At 31.0% G+C, this 22,500-nt stretch overlaps 1 protein-coding gene across 1 annotated transcript; it reads left to right on the plus strand.

Annotated features, from left to right (window-relative positions):
- The first annotated feature begins 7,954 nt into the window (after window positions 1-7,954).
- On the plus strand, window positions 7,955-20,024 carry LOC114190121 (ABC transporter B family member 4-like). The gene is made up of 12 exons (XM_028078893.2): window positions 7,955-8,326; window positions 8,865-8,919; window positions 14,789-14,964; window positions 15,053-15,274; window positions 15,364-15,602; window positions 15,691-16,216; window positions 16,510-16,783; window positions 17,071-17,936; window positions 18,007-18,273; window positions 18,372-18,635; window positions 18,704-18,997; window positions 19,077-20,024. The coding sequence occupies exons 1-12, from the start codon at window positions 8,045-8,047 to the stop codon at window positions 19,431-19,433; spliced, it is 3,822 nt and encodes a 1,273-aa protein (XP_027934694.2). The 5' UTR covers window positions 7,955-8,044; the 3' UTR covers window positions 19,434-20,024.
- Window positions 20,025-22,500: the final 2,476 nt, after the last annotated feature.

Consider the following 22,500-nt stretch of genomic DNA (forward strand, 5'->3'; position numbering starts at 1 on the left):
ATCTTATAATCAGGGAGAGAACCATGATTTTTTTATAAACCAATATTCATCGACTTAACTTTTGTTTTACCTTTATTTTAATTTATTATAACTTTTCATAAGTCATAAATTATCATATTTTATTAAATCATATTCGGATCTATCATAATATTTGAAATTTGAAATGAGTTTTATAATAAAATTAATTTTAACACTAGAATGATAATTAGTATTTAAATTTAGAAATAGATAATTACGATAAAGATTATTTTTAAAAATTAATACGATAACATTTTGTATGTATGTTCACGTAAACTAAAATAATGCTTTACCTTCAAACTGTTAAAAACAGAAATAATGTTTTTAATCATATTTTATGTTGTCAACATTACCTCTCACCAGTATTCGTTTCCTTTGGGACCATTTACATCGATAAACCTAACCTAAGATACTTCGGCCTGCAATTAAACCTGCTGCCGCATTATATAGCCCAGCAATTAAAACCTTTTATTTTCTTTCTGAAGACGCTAGCAGAAATTAGGCACTCTAGTTGGGGTCAGAGGTTTTCATTGTTTATGAAGCTTTATTATCATCATCACTTGCAAATTGTCATCCCATGTAGTTTTAGAGTTTTATGTAAATGAAAAAAAAAAGCAAATGAAATACTTTTTTTTTCTTTCTAAAATATAATATTTTTTGTAACATCTCATTTAATAGTTTTTTACACTATCAAACAAAACCTTATATCATGATCAAACGTAGCAGATAGTCGGGATAATAGTCATATACACATAGCATATGAATCTAGTACAGTCCTCTGAACTGTTACATCTACATATATATATATATATATATATATATATATATATATATATATATATATATATATATATATATATATATATACAAAGTAAGAGAAGGTGGAAAGGATGCTAAACTACACAACTCCAAAATGTACAGCCAAAGATTTAGAACTATAGCGGACATTCCTTGCCAGGCTCCAACTCCTACTCAGGAGGGGTATCTCCACCTGGTTTCTGCTCTGCTCCCACCAAACACAGGTGATCATTGCAAAAGGATAATATGCAAAAGCAGACAACACAAACAAGAAGGATAAGCTAACTGAAAGAAAAACATCAATACACTTCGTAATTAGAGATATCATTCATAGCAAATAATTCAATCAAAATTTCTAGACTCGATATCCGGATTGTGTAAGCAACGTTGGAGCTCTTGGTGGCTTGCACCTGTAACGGTTCCCAGACTCTGCAGAGTCTGGACACATGGGGTATTCACCCGACCGTTCCCAGGGTAAGTCCCCTTCACCTCTAAGACTTGATCAAGTCCGACGGCGAGGACCTCCTGCTACTCCTCACGACATAATCCATTCTGCTCTATCTGAGCTTGAATGATTATTGGAGTTTTAGGATACCAACCATTATAGATTCCTTACATCCTTACACATACTACAATTCCACTTGGATTTCCCTTGAAATTCCATTTTAACCTCATCTTCTCACAATTTGTATTCATCCAATTTTCATCATACAGTACATCAATGGTATCATTCCAATCATACAGAGTCTAAGTCTCACAAGAACACATTAAAACTTACATTATCACTAAAGAAAACAGAATTGGAGCACTACCACTACAATAGCTCTCGCTCAGGCTAGAAAGTCTAGCCTAGGTGAGAGGTTATCTCGCTCAGGCGAGCCAGTCTCGCCTAGGCGAGACACTAACAGTGGCAAAAGATAAAAACCTGGGCGAACTCTCGTTCAGGCTAGGCTGGTTCGCCTAGACGAGATCGTCTCTCGCTCAGGCGACCCCAGCTCGCCTAGGCGAGACTTCGCGCAGGAACAGAGGTGCGTCTCCTGGTGTTTTCGCTCAGGCGAGCCTCACTCGCCTAGGCAAAAATACCATGTCACGAACCTGTTCCTACATGCGTGGGTCAGTTTGTCTCAATCACAATCCATTATTCATCAAATCATGCAATTCAAACAACAGTTTATCAATCAAACATGTAATTCAAGCTCATCTACGAATTTTCTATTCAAATTAAGGAGATTGGTTAACTTCCCTTACCTCTATATATCTTTCTAATTAGCTAGGATCCTCCCACCCAAGAGCACTTCAGTTGAACCACTTAGTGAGATAGAGGAAAAGGAGGAGTTGAAGCTAAGAGGGAAGACCCTAAATTGGTCTCAGGTTTGGATTCTGCAACAGAGGAAAAGTGATTCAGAATTCTCTTTTGGTAAAGAGAAGGCAGAGGAAAAGAAGAGGGAGAAGGGGTGCAGTGAAGTGCAAAGTGGTTCTGTGGTGTGGGTGACAGAGAGAAGAGAGATTAAGGAGCTGAAATTTGGGTCTTCACATTTTTTATAGCTTAATTAATAATTTGTTTCTATATTTAAATTTTTTATTTAATTTGATCTTTATATTTATTTTTGAATCGATTTCATAATTTTTGTTAAATGGAGTCAATACAATGCTTTTAAATTGAAATTAAAGTTGTCAGAAAGGTCAGCACATTTAAATTTAATAAAATATTTAATGATTAATTTAGTTTCTATAATTTTTATTACTCACTTCAATCCTTGAATGTATGTGTATTGTTTAAGTAGAGACAATGTGATTCTTTTTGTGAAATCAATTTTAATATTGTTAGTATGTGACTATGTGTGAGTCCAAACTTACGTCACTCACTAAAATTGTCTTATTCAAATTTAAGATCGACTTCTTTAAATCCAAGATTACATATTTAAGATCTTCGTTTTTGTCTACTGCATCGTCATATATACACACATGAACTCATTTGTGACTTTTGGATTCATTCCTAAGATCCATGGAAGATGGTGTTGACAAAAAAGGATCACTTTTCTCCATATAAAAAATATAAGGACTCAACTGAATACACTACAAGAAAATTGTTGATTATCTATGAAAAATTATCTACGAATTTTGTCATAGATAATTTCATTTTATCTACGAAAATATTTCGCAAATAACATCAATTTTTGTAAGTAAACCAAAAAAAAGATTAGCTACAAATTTTTTTTAGATAAGTATAATGAACATTAACGTGAATTTTTCATATCAAAAAATACCTGCCAAAAAATGCGTAAAAAATAAATTTTACAAAAAATCAAGTAAAAATTATTTTAAAAAATATTACCTACGAAAAGAAAGTTCGTATATAATAATTATATATATATATATATATATATATATTTTAATTAGAAGATTATGTTATCTATGTTCAAATTTCGTGCATAGCATACCTTTTTACCTATTACCTTAGGTTTTATCTCGCCTCTACTTACGCAAATCAACTTCTCTTATTTCCTTTTCCACCTTCGTCGCCACCTTTGCCACTTTCTCTCATGACCTCTGCCTCCTTCTCTAATGGCCACTTTCACGATCCTCATCTTCAAACAAGAAATTAACAAGCAAATCGAACTTGGATCTCATAAGTTCTTCCTCAAAATAAAAAATCTCTAACTCACAACTTGAAGATTTTCCCCAAATTCGACAACCTTATACACCTCACAGTCCCAACCCTGATGGTCCTAAGTCTCATAATCATCGCTGCTCGCAACCCTAGGGAGTGTCATAGTCGTTAAGGTTAAGGTTTTTCTCCTCCACTTATTCTCTTAGGACCCTCTGCAGATCCTTTCGGGTTCTTGAAATTTTGTTGAAGAGGAAAAAAAAACCCTAATTTCAAAATGGGAACTAAAGAAGTGGAAATGTAATGAATAAAGGGCTTTATTCTTAGCCGTAGTGACCACCGCAAGCTATGTGGTGATTGAGCAGCATGGGATCTAAATGTATATTTTGTAGATAAAATTACCCACCAGTTGAATATCTACGAAATCTGTTTCGTAAATAATTCGTAGATAACATCAAATTACTTACGAAAATTGTTCATTACCTATAAATTATTGACGTAGATTATAATCATATTTCTTACAATGATAAGAAAAAATAATTACTAATTAAGTTATTTATTACACTAACCGTTGTTAATGTTATTTTTACATAAGGATTCTATTTAACAAAAAATTAAGTTCAATTAAGTTAAAAGTAAATATAAGAACCAGAATAAATTACGTTTGTTTTAGTTTGATTATCAAGTTTTATAAACTTTTACTTGACTCTCTTTGAAATGTCATCGATAAGTTATTTTTCCATTATGTTTACTCATTAATTTAATCAATTAGTCAAAAAATAATAATAAATGGAAAAAATTCACGTTAATTAAAGTTAATAATGTGAATGTAGTAAACTAATAAAGGGCCAATTTAATATAATAAAAGAACCTTTAAGAAATCACACTAAAACGAAAAACAAATAAGAATGAAATTTTATTTTAATATTTTTTCTATGTTGTGTGTAACTTCTTAACAATAAAATTCGGATTTATTTTCACTTTTCATTACACCACCTAAATAAAGTATTCATAGATTGCTTTAGTATTACTTTATCATATGGAAGATGAATTTTAGAAAGAAAAAAATAATCTTGTATTTGTTAGGTAATGTTACTATTTAATTTAAATTAATTTTATTCCAAACTATTTTATTTTTCTAATGTTTTATTTTAATAAAATAAATTAAAAATAGTAAATTTTAATTTTTTATTTGATTAAAATATTTAATTATCATCAAATAAAAAAAATTAAATACCAAACAATTGTTGGTAATTAAAGATACCAATATTGATAATTTTTCAAAGTTGAAATTTAGTTTATGTTATTCTTCCATTGAAGTTCTTCCACATTTTCATTTTATATTTGTAGAATATTTTCGCAATTTCATGTGGAATAAGATTATTTTCAAGTTACGAAATGTTAGATAAAGCTAAATTCAAATAAGATAACACAAATTCACGCTCATGTAAGGTAAGACCAAGTCAACATATGTTAGAGTCAAGTCAAGTCAAGTCAACTCAAACCTAAGTTGGATCATGTCAATTTAGACCTAGCTTGAGTTAAATAAGCTTAGGCCCTAGTTAAGCGAAGTTACCACTCGCTCAAGTTGAACAAGTTAGCCCGAACCCAACTCGAGCCAAATTGGTCCAAGCCCAGGTCAAGCTGAGTCAACTCATACTTAGGTAAAGTCAAACCGGTCTAGATTTAGATAAAGTCAAGTCAGTTGGGCTTACTTGAGGTGATATGGGGCATCCCACATTCAATCGAATCAAGGAGGGTCCATGCTCATTTAAGTCGCACGTTTAGTCGAGTTGGGTTAGCCTCAGGTCAAGCCCAATCCGATCAAGATCGAGCCTGACCTAGTTGGGTTAGACCTATGTCAAGTCAACTTTGGTTATGTCTAGCTCAAGCTAAGTCTAGGTCAGGTTAGGCCCAAGTGGGACTGAGACAATCAAGTCACGTTTGGCTAAGTCAAGTTGAACATATGTTAGACTCAAACATCAATAGAGGTGTCAATTTGGCCCAACCCAAAGGGCTTGGCCCTGACCCATGTGGGCTAGGGCCAAAAAAGCCCACATTGAAAAAAAGCCCCATTAAAGAAGCCCACAGGGCCAAAACCCCCACAAAAGCCCTGTGGGTCAGGGCCAATCCATGAGCTTTCATCTTCAACACGAAAATTGTATTATTATCTATGGGACAGGCCCAACGAACCGGACAAGCACGACGACCCGAATAGGCCAAATGACACGGACGAGCCCGAAGACCCGGATGGGCCCGATGACCCGAACAAGCCAAAAGACCCGGAAGGGCCCGAAGACCCGGACGAGCCCGACGACTCGGACGAGACCGACAACCCGGACGGGCCTGATGACCGGGATAGGCACGATGACCCAGACGAACCCGACGACTTGGACGGACCCGATGACCTGGACGAGTCCGACGACCAAGACAGGCTCGACGCCCGAACAGACCCAACGACCAGGACAAGCTCGACGACCTAAAAGGGCACGACTACCCAGACCGACTCGACGACCCGAACGAGCCTGACGACGCGAACGAGCCCGACGACCCGTACGGGCCGACGACGCGAACAAGCCTGACGACCCGGATGAACCCGACAACCCGAACATGCCAAACTGCCCGAACGGGCCTGACGACCCGAACGGGCCTAACGACCCGAAATGGGCCTGACGACATCAAGTAAGGAATAATGTGAAACTAAGTTGGGTTAATTCCAAATTAATTTAAGTCAACTCTACTCAAATCTAACTAAAGATGAATCAATCCAAACTTAGATCTACCCGAATTGCAAAAGGCAAAATATAAATCTTAGAATATAAAATATTAGAAATTATTACTTTAAATTGAAGTAATTCAATTACTCATTAAATTCTAAAATTTTAATTTCCTTCTAAATTTCTTAATTAAACAACATATGTGTCATAAAACATCTCAAACTCCCTGAAATAAAAATAACTGCATGTACATTATTAAAATGTCTAAACACATTAGAAGATAATTTTTTTATGTGTGTCAAATTCTTTATGCTAAAGTAGGGATGGCAATGCTGGCCGGCCCGACCTGTTTAGGTCCAGTCCGCATAAGGTCCGTCTCGTCCCGCACAATTTATGCGTGCTGCAATCACTGGCCCGCTTTTTTTTTATAATTTTTATGATAAGATTTTCAATGTTTAAAAATTGAGAAACTTTAAGAAGTTCACAAAATTAAGTAAAGACTTTGGGGAGTTTGATGATAAATTGATAATTCAACATTTTCATCATATTCATATTCATACTATGATATACACAATGTATTTTTTAAATTTTAGCACATTAAATACATAATACTTGTCTTTTCCAGTTATATAAAAATTTGAAATGTTAATGCAAAAGTCCATAAAAAAAATAATTATTATAAACAAGTGCAAGTTTTTTTATACGGGCTTGCGGACCGAGGGTCGGCCCGCGCGGAGTGCGGGCTTATGCAGGTCGAGCTACTGCGGACCTACAAACTCACTACCTTGACTCGTACCGCATTTTTTTCACGGACCTGCAGACCGACTTGACGAGCCAGACCCTAATTGCCACCTATGATAAAGTGACCCAATTGTTAGACCAAACAATTAATGCATTGTTAATTTCCCGTGCCAATCACGGAAGCTATAATAAGGTCCCTCCATTAAAATGTACATTAACATTTCTGCATAGCCATATGTTTTATTTCTCTATTTTTTTTATTGTATTTCAGTTCTTTAATTTTTAAAATTAATTAATTTTATTTATGATTAATATATTACCTAGTTTTTAATAAAAAATATTAACATATTTTCAGAAATAACACAGGTTAAAATTTGTTAAACCTAACTAATATGATTAAATAACTGATATTTCTGAAGAATATTTAACACTTTTTTATCAATAATTCAATAAAATATTAGTAATAAAATAAAATAATTTAATTTAATTTAATTTAATTGAATATAAAATTATAATTTTATTATATTAAATTTGCATATTCATTAAACTATAAAGACTAAAAATGAAAATTTTAAATGTTCGCGGAACAAAAAGTAAGTATATTTTTTATAATTGAAAATTAATTAATATAAAAATAAAATATTAGGTTATTATTTTTAGTTTTTAGAAAACCTGTTTTATTAGGCCCGTCTAATTTATTTTATCAAATACTCATAATCAATATTTTTATTTGCTATATCTCAGCTTTTGATGTAACATCTTACTATAACCAAAACTGATTAAAACAACTTCTTGTAAGAACATTAATTGTTTTTTTAAATAGCGAATTAACTTTTTGTATTTTTTATTTTAGCATATAATAACTAAACTATTTTATATACGAATTGCTTATTTTTATAATTGTAAGTAATATGAACCTATATTTTTCTTTTTAAATGTCTTAAAAAGTTATCCAAATAACTCAAGGTAGCGACATTAGTGTATGTGCTTTGCTCTTTCTATTGTTAAGGTAGAATATATATTCCCTACTTTGTATGTCTTCGATTTGTTGATATTGGTGTTCATTTCCTGTGTGTCTTTGTTTCTTGTTTGTCCAGAAAGTTTTGTCGGAGTTATTAACACAACACTCTTGTTGTTGACGTAGAGAGCAGTGATCTGTGAAATGGGTGTGGAGAACGGAGAAGAGATAAAAGATGATAAGGCAAGCACATCAGAGAATGGGAAAAAGGAAGAAGGAAGGAAGAAAGAAAGAGAAAAGATAGAGAGAGTTCCGTTTTATAAGCTGTTCGGTTATGCACACTCCACTGACATTTTCTTTATGGCTGTTGGGAGCATTGCTGCCATTGCAAACGGTGTCGCTTTCCCTCTCTTGGCATTACTAATGGGTCAAATAATTGATACCTTCGGCGCCACTAACCCAAATCTACTCCAAGATGTTTCCAAGGTAACCATCTTAATCACCTCTCTCATACATCCATCATTTATAATCAATTTTCTTCTATTTCACTCATATATATATATATATATATATATATATATATATATATATATATATATATATATATATATATATATATCCTACGATATTAAACAACATTCGATTTACTATTATATAAATATATATAACTTTACATCCGCTATATTTAATTTTTTACTTAAGAAAATCACACGGGTATTATTGTTAGGAAATACAAAATTCATAATGAATTCAAATTTCACTAAATATTTTTGAAGACGGAATTCATAATTTTAATATCACTAAAATGTTTTAAAAAGATATTTTATTTACGTACATATATGTTAAAAAAATATATTAAAAGATATATATATCATATGGTCAAATCCGTAATCCAAAATCTAGTAAACAAAAATAATGAAGGGATGCTAGTAGTTTAGTGAGATTTGTTCTGATTTTGTAAGGACTTGGGAGCTTTTTTACAAGTTGTGATAATGTTTGGTTGCTGTGATTTATACAAATGCAGGTTTGTCTTAAAATTTTATACTTGGCACTAGGATCTGCAATAGGAGCCTTCCTACGTAAGTACTTTATTTATTTATAAATTATATATTTATTCACGATCTCCACAGCTAAGTTACCTGAACTTTGTTTTACTGAGCTTGTATTAAGATTTTCAAAAGAGTAGTTTATTTTTATAGAAAAATTAAAATATTTTATGATAAAATATATTATTTAAATAAACAATTTTAAGAAAAAAATTTAAATTTTTAAAATTTATAAAGAATAATTTAATTAATTTAAATTGATAGCTATAAATTTTACTTAAAAAATAAGAATTATTTTTTTTTAACTCTCAATTCATCTTTCTTTTTTCTTCTACATTCTTTATTATTCTTTATTATGTTGTACTTTGAAATATCATCAATTCACTTTCAATCAAGTCGTGACCTGGTTAATGTCAAAGTATCATCAACTAAATATTGGTTTTTAATTAATATTGACAAATTCGTTTACATGTTAAAATTTATCACCATTTTTCTATTGTCATGAACAAAGATACTTATATATATATATATATATATATATATATATATATATATATATATATATATATATATATATATATCCTCGTCACTATAATATTAGCCATTAGGGTGAGCTAATTTAATTATAATCATCATACACATGATACATATATAACACACATACCTACACATCACAAACTATAAGAAAAAAATTTCATTCCTCATGAATAAAAAGTGTGTTTTTCATAGATTATTTCTCACAGGTTTTTTTCATAGATAAAAAATGTATTTTCCGTACTTTTTTTTTCACAGATATTTTTCATGGGATAAAAAAGGTATTTCCCACGCAATATTTTTAGTGGACATTTTTTCATAAGTAAAAAGGTATTTTTCAGTATTATTTTCTACATATTCATTTTCTTGGTAAGTCAGATATTTACAGTACATTGTTTTCCACGGATATCTTTTAGTGGTAAAAATGAGTATTTCTCATACACTATTTCCCATTGATATTTTTTTATAAGTAAAATATTGGATATTTTCCTTGCATTACTTTCCACAAATACTTTTTTATGGATAAAACAAATATTTCTCATTTCTTATCTTCCACAAAATTTATGTACGAGTAAAACAAGTATTTTTCATAAATTATTTGCCACAAATATTTATAAATTATAAATTTCCTACCTAATATAACTTTCCACGGATTTAAATGCATGTGAAATATAAACTAAATAAAAAAATAATATTTGTGAGAAAAAAATTAAAGGTATTCCTCAACAACACCTTCAATGAATAATAATACTAAGAAAAAGTATATTTGGCACCTCTTCATTTAACACATTATTTTTTATTCTCTTATTACGAAAACCATGTCAAATGAATATTGGTGTGTGATATTACCATTGCCCTAATACTAAATCATTCTACACAAGATATTAAAACGCTCAGTCACGTCCTCGATGCACAATATAATTTGTCACATGATGTTTTTTGAAAAGTATTTCATATTAAGAATAAGAATGTATACATCATGTGATTCCATTCTTAATATTTAACATACATATTAAAACATCAAAACTATTAGTAACATAAGATACATATTCGTATTTAATCATTCTTAATATTAAAACGCTCGGTGACGAGTAAAACTAACAATTAACACTTTAAAAATACTATTAATAACATCAATCTTCATTTCATATTATAGGTCAAAATTATTTTTGATTGATATTTGTAGAAATAATACTTTTTTTTTGTATTTGATAGTAATTAAAATACTATATAAAAAAATTAGTAAATTTGAATAATGTTCTTGAAACAAAATATTTAAAAATTAAACCTTTCAAAATAAAATAATTCAAAATTAATATTGTGTTTTTTTTCAAATTGTAATTTTTTTAAGCAAATAAAGTGTAAAATCTTATGAGTTGATGAGTTGTTTTCATATAGATTATACTGCATTATATATTCTTCCCGTGCTCTTTAACATTATTAAAAAAATACTTATAAATTTTGTTATGAAAAAAATTGCAAGAAATTGCTGCCAATTATTTTGCAAAATATTTTATATGAGACACTTTTCACAACAAATTTTGTAGAAAATACTTACAAATTTTATAATTTTGTAGGAAATTATCTACGAAGGAATTACCTGCTAATTAAATTTTTTAGAAAAAATAACAGAAAAAAAAATCTTCCAAATTTTTTTAACAAATTTACAAGAAAAATTTCATGTAATATAAAAATTTTAGTAGCGTAACGAGTTATAAGTTTTATAAACACTATATTATATAATAATTTTTATTAATTAAAAAATTATACTCTATACATTATGTGTTATTAAAGATATTTTAAAACCAGGCTGTAAAATTTGTCCAATCAATTTAATTTTGAGGAAAAGTACCATCTGAAGTAAAACAACCTAACCTAATACTAAACATCTAATATATTACATATTTTCAATATCACTAAGCTAAATTAAAATATATAATAAAATTTAAATGAAAAATATTTATCTCAATGTATTTTTTAACCTTTTTAATAATATTATTATTATTGTTTATAGTTTAATTATTTATAGAGTCTATATAATTTTGCAAGCTTTATTTAGTTGGATTCTTTAGTGTGTGTTCCTTGGGGATGGATACGAGGGAGAATGTGAAGATGAATTTTTGTAGATTTGGGTGGATGAATTTTTGTATTTTTTTAAGTGGATTTAGAGGGTAAAGTAAGTGAATTTGGAGATAAGTTTTATGAAAGTCAGTGAAGTATTTGATTGATGTGATAGATAAAATAAATTGTAAAAATAGATAGAATTAGATAGTTACCGAAATACCCTTGATGGAAAAAGAGAATGATTTTATAATTTGATGTTATAAAAATAATTATAATTAATTAATACGAATTAAAAAAATATTAAAATTATATAAAATTTTAAAATAAAAAATATTAAATTTTTATGAATGTAAAAAAAATTATACAATTAAATTTTAAAAGAAATTTAAACAATTAAATTTTAAACAAAATTTATATAAAGTTAAAAAAAAAGTTTTAAAAAAAGTTTTAAAAAAAAGTTAAAAAAATTAAAAAAAGTAAAAAAAATAAAACAAAAAGTAAAAAATAAAAAACATAATAAGCATTGACACTGATGTCGTAACTGGTGTCAGTCCTTTATAAACCAAGGCACGTAACCGGTGCCATCCTCCTTTCAAAACACCACAACATCGTAACACTGGTGCATATAACCACCAACCACGCGTCAAACCAGTAGCGGATCTTGACTATAAAATTTGGAGGGACCAAAACAATATAATTATTTGACTATTAGATTGGATCATTAGTATAATGCTTTAAAAAATAACTCATCTAACATAACAATTTGATCATTGGTACAATACTTTAAAATATGTGAAGAAGTAAAATATATCTTGTTTTCATCTTCACCAACCACTTCTCTTCTATCACTTTTAAAGAATGAATCTATGGTTTTATTCTTCATCAATATACTTTTTAAAAAATTAATATTAAAAAATAAGTTATCATAATCTAATGAGAAATTGAGAGTCGTAATTATTAAAAGAAAAATATATTATAATCAAGTCACAAAATCGGTTTGAAAAAACACATAATACATTATTTTTTCTTCTATATTCATAAAAAAAGGAATATACAAAGTTCATGAAATAAAAAATAATATTAATAACTATTAAACTAATAGTTCATTATCAAGTGAGACAAGACAGTTACCTTTTTTATCAAGGAAAGAAGATAACAAATGATAAATGAGAGCAAAAGTAATGAGTTTGTGTCTAACTTCTCTTTTTCTTCAAAACCAAAAAGAAAACATATGAGGCTGAAAGATGAGTACAAGTTTGTGAAAACTTAAAAAGACAATGAGAAATAAAATAAAAAATATTTTAATAAATATTTGTTATAATTACTATTTTGGTTTTTGTTTCCAAAAATGTAAGTTGGTCCTCAAGTTGATTTAGTCGAAATTTGATATTTTTTTGACAAAAACAAAGACAAAAAAATAATTAACCCTAAATATTTTTACCCTTTATTATATTAAATTTTATATTTTATTATTTATTATGCTTTATAAAAAAATTAAAAAGACACAATTTAAATTTCTATCAATTTTTAAAATACATTACTTATAATTTAAAAAAATTAAAAATATATATAATTAAAAAAATCAAAAGTATATACATAATTTAAAAAAAAATCACAAATATTTTGGGGGGCCAAGGTCCCTCCCTGCTCCATATATAATCTGCCATTGCGTCCAACCACACCACTACCCACCACCTCAACAAAGCACGACCACCCTTCATGGCATTCCTCGACTACCACACCCCAAACCATCTCATCTTCTTCCCCTCCATGCACATGATTTTGGAAACGGGAAACAAAACTGAAGGGTAGTTTCGTAATGTATACAAAACATATGCAGTATACTCGCGTATCCTTGCACTTTTGAGGGGATGGAATAATCCATCCATCCCCCAAATCGCCTCTCGCATATCCCTTCAATTCATGTAAACGAACGCGCTCGCGTACCAAAATCTGATTTCCCAAATTTACTTAAACAGTACAATACCCTCAAACGAACACTGTGTTAGAGAAAAAGAGAGGAAGAAGAAGAAGAAGAGAGAAGTATAAAATTCTCTTTCTTGTTTCAGAATGATAAGAATAGAAAAATTCATGACGAGATATCCCTCTTTTTTTTTCTTGAAAAATATTTTTTTAATAACTAAATTTTGATAATTTTATTTTACAACATGATATTACAATCAGATGTGACATTTTCTAAGTGACTTTCCATTCTGTCTTTTTTCATTTTTCTATATTTCAAAATCATCTAAGAGATATCACCTCAAATTCAAAATTTAAAAAACAAAATTGAAGAAAAAATTATTAAAATTTAGTTATCAAAATATTATTATTATTTTTTCTTTTAACTCATCTCATCTCATCTTTCTTTTCTTTTTTTCAACTTTTATCCAAATTCGAAATTTGATTATATTTTTAGAGTATCTTAATTAAAAAGGGTTATACTCAATTATATAAGTTTGAGAGGGTGGGTTAAACATTTTTATTTTAATAAATAAAGAAATGTTAGACTTATAATATTTCTTTATTTAAGTAAAAGTGATAAGTAGGTCTTAATACACTAAAACCTAAAAGAATAATTAAAATTACTCTTAGAATGGAAGTAACGTTATCTATACCATTCATATACTACGTCAAACCATTTCATTAAACAAATATATCATTAATAAATAAAAGATAAAATAAAATAAAGTTAATTATCACTTTTAACACATGAAAACAAGTTGCTATATTTGAAAAATCATTACAAAACTAAAATATGACATCTAACTCTATTACAGATAATTATTATTTTTATATTATTAATAAAATATCATTTAAAATCCTTTTACATTTATAATTATATAGAAACTATAGATCAAAATAATAATAAGTTAATAAATTTAATGATGTATTTTATAATTATTTATTTATTTTATATTAAAATATTTTTTTTTCAAAAATATAACTTTTTTATTTTAAAAATAATTTAGAGATAGCATACTTTATTTGATATTTTTAATATATAATAATTAAATTATTTTTTTGTCATAAAAATTCTTTAACTTTTATAAGCTAAACCTTGTATCTTAATTTCCTAATATCGTATTCTGTTTTAGCAAATATGATATTTCATTCTATTATAAGTATAAAAGGGATGAGTAAAAAAATTTAAGAAATATGAATACTACTAAAATTATAAACAGATTGAGTTTAGTATAGTACTAGGAAAGGAAGTAAACTATGAAAAGAGTAACTTTACCACACTATGAAAGAACATGAAGAAACACAAAACTTAAGTTGAGAGAAACATAAAATTTTTCAGAGGAGGCATGTTGGGCGGTGACGGGGGAGAGGCAAACTGCACGAATAAGGGAACTGTATCTGAAAACTATTCTCAGACAAGATATCGCTTTCTTTGATGAGGAAACAAACACCGGAGAGGTGATAGGGAGAATATCAGGTGACACCATTCTTTTACAAGAAGCCATGGGTGAGAAGGTACCTACCATACATTGCATATGCTGCAACTTTTGCACGAGATAAATTTTAATGTGTTCACATAATAAACTTGATTTTCTCTTATCAGGTTGGGAGATTTGTGCAGCTTGTAGCAACATTCACCGGTGGATTTGTGATAGCGTTGGTGAAAGGGTGGCTTCTTACTGTTGTCATGCTGTCCTCTCTTCCACTTCTTGTTTTGTCAGGTGCTGCTGTGGCCTTCACCATACAAAGGATTGCTTCCACAACTCAAACAGCTTATGCAAAAGCTGCACGTCTTGTCCAACAGACTATTGGCTCAATAAGAACCGTATGTTGTTTGTTCAAACTTGAAACCTAACCATGGCATTCTATACTTCCATATAGTCTGATATTTCTTGTTCCTGTGTATATTTCCAGGTTGCATCCTTTACTGGGGAAAAACAAGCAGTATCTAGTTATAACAAAGATCTTGCACATGCTTACAAATCAGGAATTCAAGAAGGTTGCATTCATGGAATCGGTGCAGGCACACTTTTGTTTGTTACTTTCGGGACTTATGCTTTGGGAGTATGGTATGGAGCAAAGTTGATAATGGAAAAAGAATATAGTGGGGGCAGGGTGATAAATGTGATTGTTGCCATACTTATCGGTTCATCGTACGTAGCATTTTATTTTAATGTATTTATTTATGTCTTTTAAGGAAGTTTGACAGTTCATATAGCTTTTCTTTTTTTCATATGTTAGGTCTCTTGGACAGACATCCCCTTGCATAAATGCTTTTTCTTTAGGTCAGGTTGCAGCATACAAAATGTTCCAGACGATTGAAAGGAAGCCAGAGATAGACGCTTACGATCCAAATGGGAAAATATTACAAGATATTCAAGGCGAAATAGAGTTAAGGGATGTTTATTTCAGTTACCCATCAAGACCAGAAGAACTGATATTTGGTGGATTCTGTCTTCGTATAGCAGGTGGTACAACTGCAGCTTTAGTTGGACAAAGTGGAAGTGGAAAGTCTACAGTTATCAGCTTGGTAGAAAGATTCTACGATCCACAGGCTGGTGAAGTTCTTATTGATGGCATTAACCTCAAAGAATTTCAGCTAAGGTGGATCAGAGGAAAAATAGGCCTTGTCAGCCAGGAGCCTGTGTTGTTTGCATCTACCATTAAGGATAATATCGCATATGGAAAAGAAGGTGCAACAATTGAAGAGATAAGATCTGCCGCTGAACTTGCAAATGCTGCTAAGTTCATTCATAAGCTTCCACAGGTTTTATGTTCAACCTATTAGAAAATTAGTGAGGGAGACTTTATTTCATTTGTGAAAATGGATTGGATTGATACTATTTACACTACAATTCCCGTTGATCATTAATGACTTTTCACTTAACATGTTAAATAGTTATGATTACTGTCAATCACCCTTTTAATATATAGTTACATAAAAATAACTCCTCTTGATGCATATTTAATTCATATCCTCTCATCTCTTTACAGCACTTCATTTTCTAATTATTATTTCTGACTCAGCAGAGTACTTCATTCATTTACCTCTGCATGCAGGGATTGAACACAGTGGTTGGTGATCATGGAAGCAAGCTATCTGGTGGGCAGAAGCAACGCATTGCCATAGCCAGAGCAATTCTGAGAAATCCTCGAATTCTACTTCTGGATGAAGCCACAAGTGCACTTGACGTAGAGTCAGAAAGAATAGTTCAAGAGGCTCTAAATAGGATCATGATCAACAGAACTACTATTGTGGTGGCGCATCGCTTGAGCACAGTGAAGAATGCTGATACGATTGCTGTCATTCACAGAGGGAAAATGATTGAGAAAGGTACCACGCGAGTTCATTTTTTAATATAAAATTGTCCTCACCTTACAAATCAGTTTGTTGGACTTGAATCAGATCCCATTCTCTAATAATCCCATTCTCTAATATAATATATATTAGAGTACTTAAAGTTTCTATATTTAAAGTGTGCAAAGCACCAAGATGGTTTTGTGGAGATTGAGTTATGGACTTAAAAACCCGTTTCTAACTATTTATATTTTTAAATACTTAAATATAAAAGTATCTTGAATTAGAATTGCTTACTCTTAGAATGTGTGTTTATTAATCAGGAACACACTCAGAATTATCAAAGGGTGATGGAGCTTACTCTCAACTTATACGCCTACAAGAAATAAGCAATGACTCAGAAGAAAATGCTGATCATCACAGCAAGGGTGAAATTTCAGTAGAATCGTTTAGACAATCTAGTCAAAGGAGATCACTTGAAAGATCTATCAGTAGGGGTTCATCCAAAGGGAATAGTAGCAGACACTCTCCTTCGGTTTCCTTTGGTTTATCCAAAGGAGTCAATGTCTCTGATCCTGAACTTGAAAACTCACAACCCAAAGAACAAGCTCCAGAGGTTCCACTTAGCCGCCTTGCTTCCCTCAATAAGCCAGAGATTCATGTCCTTTTGATTGGATGTGTAGCTGCCATAGCAAATGGTGTTATATATCCAATATATGGGTTGCTGGTTTCCATGGCCATCAAGACATTTTATGAACCATTTGATCAGATGAAAAAAGACTCCAAGTTTTGGGCACTGATGTTTACTGTCGTTGGTATTGCAGCATTTGTGACAAATGTCGGACAACGATACTTTTTTTCTGTGGCGGGATGCAAGTTAATCCAGCGTATCAGGCTAATGTGTTTTGAGAAGGTTGTAAACATGGAGGTTGGTTGGTTTGATGAAGCTGAAAACTCAAGCGGTGCTCTCAGTGCGAGACTCTTAGCAGATGCGGCTTTGGTACGTGCCCTTGTTGGTGACGCGCTGGGACTATTCGTTCAAAATTCGGCATCTGTATTGGCTGGATTCATTATTGCTTTCACTGCATCTTGGCAGACGACGTTAGTTATTCTTGTCCTGATTCCCTTTTTTGGAATCAATATATACCTTAAGAACAAACTCTCGAACGAATTCAGTGCAGATGTAAAGGTTAGTTTTTTTTTTTTTCCCATTACTACAAAGTTATATAATTATTGAGATTATATGTTTGTTGCGACAGATGATGTATGAGGAAGCGAGCCAAGTTGCTAATGATGCAGTTGGAAGCATAAGAACGGTTGCTTCTTTCTGCGCTGAAGACAAGATTATGGAACTATACAGGAAAAAATGTGAGGCCCCCATCAAAGCAGGGATACGAGGAGGATTGATCAACGGAGCAGCGTTTGCGGTTTTGGCTTTCTCGTTGTATGGTTTTCACGCAACCAGTTACTACGCAGGAGCTAGACTCGTGGAAGCTGGGAAGGCGTCATTCTCAGATGTTTTCCGGGTATCAACTGTGTCATGTTTGTAACATTTATGTTTTCCGGGTATTGCATTCCACTTTTTCTTCCTTCTTGAACATGTAGTTGCTTTCATGCTTTTCAGGTTTTCTTTGCATTAACTATGGGAACTGCTGGTATTTGCCAATCAAGATCCCTTGCTCCTGACTCGAGCAAAGCGAAGTCAGCCACTGCGTCCATATTTAAAATGCTTGATAAGAAGTCGAAAATAGATCCGAGTGATGAGTCTGGCATCACACTGGACAGCGTCAAGGGAGAAATTGAGCTTCGTCATGTGAGCTTCAAGTATCCATCTAGGCCTGAGATACCCATTTTCCAAGACCTCAGCTTGGGTATCCATTCTGGCAAGGTAAGTGTTTGAGTTTTTATATAACTTTGTACGTAGAAAATACTTCATTGCCAAATTTGGTGTTTCAGACGGTGGCTCTTGTTGGTGAAAGTGGAAGTGGGAAATCCACAGTGATTTCCTTGTTGCAAAGATTTTATGATCCTGATTCAGGGCAAATCACACTTGATGGTGTGGAAATTCGTGAGTTGCAACTCAAGTGGTTTAGACAGCAGATGGGCCTTGTAAGCCAAGAGCCAGTTTTGTTCAATGAAACAATACGTGCCAATATTGCCTATGGAAAAGAAGGCAATGCTTCTGAAGCAGAGATCATAGCTGCAGCAGAATTGGCCAATGCACATACATACATTAGTGGCCTACAACAGGTAAAATAATTAACCAAGAAAAAAAAACTTGCTTTCTGTTGTTGGGTTAAGAACTTTCGTTGGTTTTCTACTATGGCAGGGTTATGATACTTTGGTGGGGGAGAGAGGAACCCAATTATCTGGTGGCCAAAAGCAACGGGTAGCCATTGCACGAGCCATAATAAAAAATCCGAAGATATTGCTGCTCGATGAGGCGACGAGTGCATTAGATGCAGAATCAGAAAGAGTTGTTCAAGATGCATTGGACAAAGTGATGGTGAACAGAACCACTGTGGTGGTTGCACATCGTCTATCCACAATAAAAAATGCAGATGTGATTGCTGTTATCAAAAATGGAGTCATAGTGGAGAAAGGAAAACATGAAACACTTATTAACGTCAGTGGTGGATTTTACGCTTCCTTAGTCCAACTTCACACAAGTTCTTCGACACCTTGAATTTTGTTTGGAATAACTACCTTGATCGTTGGTACTCTATGAATTGATCGTTGAATCGGTGTAATTTCATCCGTTAATTTCGTTGAATAGGGAAAAACTGTGAGAATAGGTTAAGTTGTGGATTAAAACTATAAATTTGGTCTCTGAGTTGTGATTTTTGGAATTGGCACAGTCAAGTTAAACTCTTAGCTCTAATGAGTCATTTTAAGCGGATTGGTCCTGTTTTGACTCATACAAAGGAGAAAAACACTCTATTATGGTTGAGTGATACTATTTATTATATAGAATTTCGCTTAAGGTTTATGCAAAATTTTTAGGTGAGCTCACAACTCATCAAGTGATTTACTAAATTGAGTCTGACATAGAGGCATGGGAGGCTTTCACATTGGGCGAGCCAACCTTTTCTTGGGCAAGACTGTGTTTCTTCTTCCGAGTCATCTTGAGAAGATGGGGATTCTCGTTTTGTTAATCGTTGGATCAAGCTAAAATTGTGACAGATGGTCCTAAACATATGAATCTTCACTTTGATAATTGGGATCTTTGATTAGAGATCTGTGGTTAGAGAAATTCTTTTCGCCGTTTTGATATACTTAATACAAATATTGTAATTAAATATTATGCTAATGTAATAAAAAATAAATAATGAATTATTAACATGTAAATTAAAATATATAATAGGTGATTTATGTTATGAGATGTGTTTGGATTGAGGTAAAATACATAAGTATGATATGGTGTGATGATTTAAGATTATATGAGAATGTAATGAATGATATATATATATTGTTTTTTGACTATATTTACTAATTTGGTAATGTTAATGTGAATTAAGACGAATATGAATGAAATGATGAAGTAGTTATTCCAAATGTGGGAATAGTATAACGATGATTTAGTGTGGGTGTATTGACGATAACGATGACATGTTGTTGGTGGTGTCTTGTCCACAGTGTCTTAAGTGAGATGATTGTGAATCGGGACTAGAATTTATATCGTGTTTGAGAAGATGACAAAGGAGATTATAAGTCAAATAAAAATACATAATCGCTCACGAATTTGGTTGAGCCTTGTGAAGCCATAGCTTATGCCGACAATATCTTATCTCCATGAGAGAACATATTTGGATGAATAATAGGAAAGCAAGAAGAAACTTTTGAAAAGAAAAAGTAAAAAGAAAAACCTAAAAAGAAATAGAATAAAATAAAATATTTTATGTTGAAGAAGAAATTGGACATGGGCTTAACCCGTTTCTGCACCTTCAATATGCTCACTACATCACATATTATTAACTCTCAATCTGCTAGTTCCACCCCTATTATTCATTTATTCCACTTCCACTTTATTTTTCTAATATCTTCTTGGCTTAGGCCGCATTTTATTTATTGTAAAAGTTTTGTTATACACATCTACATTTTCCTTATCTTTATGCTTCACAATCATTACTTTGAACCCCTATATTTTACTATTCTTACAGCCCTCAATCTGTTTTTTTTTTATTTGGGCTGGGCTTATTTTATTTTAACTCTTGTTTCAATTTATTTTAAACTCACAAGAATCATACTCTCTGTCGCTTCACATTTTCACATACAATCCATTTTCTTTATTTTAAATCAAAATTACAAATTACATTTTATTAATATCGATAATTTTTAATTATCATGTTAATTCTTGAACTTACTTGATAATTAAAATTTTCTACTAAGTTTAAAATTTTTATTTTTTTATGTTGGATTTACTTGATAGTTAAAATTTTTATTTGTTTAAAATTTTACAAATTTAATTATCATATTGAGTCTTGAATTTATTTGGTAATTAAAGTTTTCATTCACTTAAAATCTTAAAAAATGTATTATTATGTTAAATTTCAGATTCGCTTAATAATTAAAATTTCACAATGATTTAAAAAATGATTAATTATCATGTCAATCTCGGATTTGTTTGATAATTACAATTTTTTGTCAAGTTGAGTCTGGTATTTACTTGGTAACATTTCAAATTTAAAAATATTAACCAACAAATAGTTTATTAAAAATTATGTAATTCTTGATATTTCATTATGAATGAAAATACATAAAAGTATGAGTAAGGTCGATCTTTGTCGAGTTCAATCAAACAAAAATTCATTTTTTTCAAATAGTTTCAAAAGAACTACGTAACTTTTGAATTACTTAATTTTCAACATGAATAAGTAGGAACAAAGTTAATCTTTGTCGGCCCAAAATGAAAAAAAAAATATATTTTACTTACTATTTCATATTTGTCTGTTTAGCTTGATTTATGGGGAAAATTATTAATTTAAAAATTACATTAATTTTGCATATTTTTATTATGGGGAACCGTATTCAAAAAAATGCTGTGGGATTTTAATATCTTCTTCACACGTAACTGACTCCCGAATTATAATGGTGACTCCTCTTTTTTTATATAATTGAGTTTTTTGTTTCACATCTCATCGTGATTTCGGTAGTAACACACTCAATTGTTTTATTCATAAAAAAATTCAATTATAAATAGAGTTTACGTTCATCAAGTTTCATTTTGTAACAACCATTATTTCTCTATAAACTTTTTTCTAGAACTTCATTTGCCTTCTCTCTAACTTTAGGCTTGTCTCTCACCTGTTTGATGAATAGAGATCACCAGTGGATACATGGCGGAGACATCTACACTTTTGACATATCAAAATGTCAATCAGAATCAGGCCACTATTTGCTCTATTTTTGAGTTAGGTTAGCTTTTTGATGTGCGTGTAGTTCTATGATCCATACATGTGACTCAAAATACCTTAAAGTGAATCTCTATTAAATTTTGATCATAATTATATGCTTAGATATGTGATCTTATATATGTATATGCAGTTAGAGCATCCTATGAGAACTAGAGCACTAGAAGCATTTTTGATTTTAGGGTTTTTTCTACACTAAGTAAGGGAAGGTAATTCATAATTTTTGCATGTTGGTTTCTGTTGATTTGGTTGATTGTTGGTACTCTATGAATTGATTGTTGAATTGATGTAATTTCATCTGTTAATTTTGTTGAATAAGGAAAAAATGTGCGAATAGGTTAA

Source organism: Vigna unguiculata, chromosome 7 (genome assembly GCF_037176805.1).
Source record: "Vigna unguiculata cultivar grain cowpea cultivar isolate G323 ecotype 2 chromosome 7, ASM3717680v1, whole genome shotgun sequence".
In the NCBI taxonomy this organism is placed as follows: domain Eukaryota; kingdom Viridiplantae; phylum Streptophyta; class Magnoliopsida; order Fabales; family Fabaceae; genus Vigna; species Vigna unguiculata.

Excerpts from the sequence above, each read along its gene's own strand:
- LOC114190121 (XM_028078893.2), top strand. The coding sequence starts at position 8,045 with ATGGGTGTGGAGAACGGAGAAGAGATAAAAGATGATAAGGCAAGCACA. Across the intron at positions 15,275-15,363 it reads CTATTGGCTCAATAAGAACC|GTTGCATCCTTTACTGGGGA; the intron begins GTATGTTGTTTG and ends GTATATTTCCAG. Across the intron at positions 18,274-18,371 it reads CATTCTCAGATGTTTTCCGG|GTTTTCTTTGCATTAACTAT; the intron begins GTATCAACTGTG and ends CATGCTTTTCAG.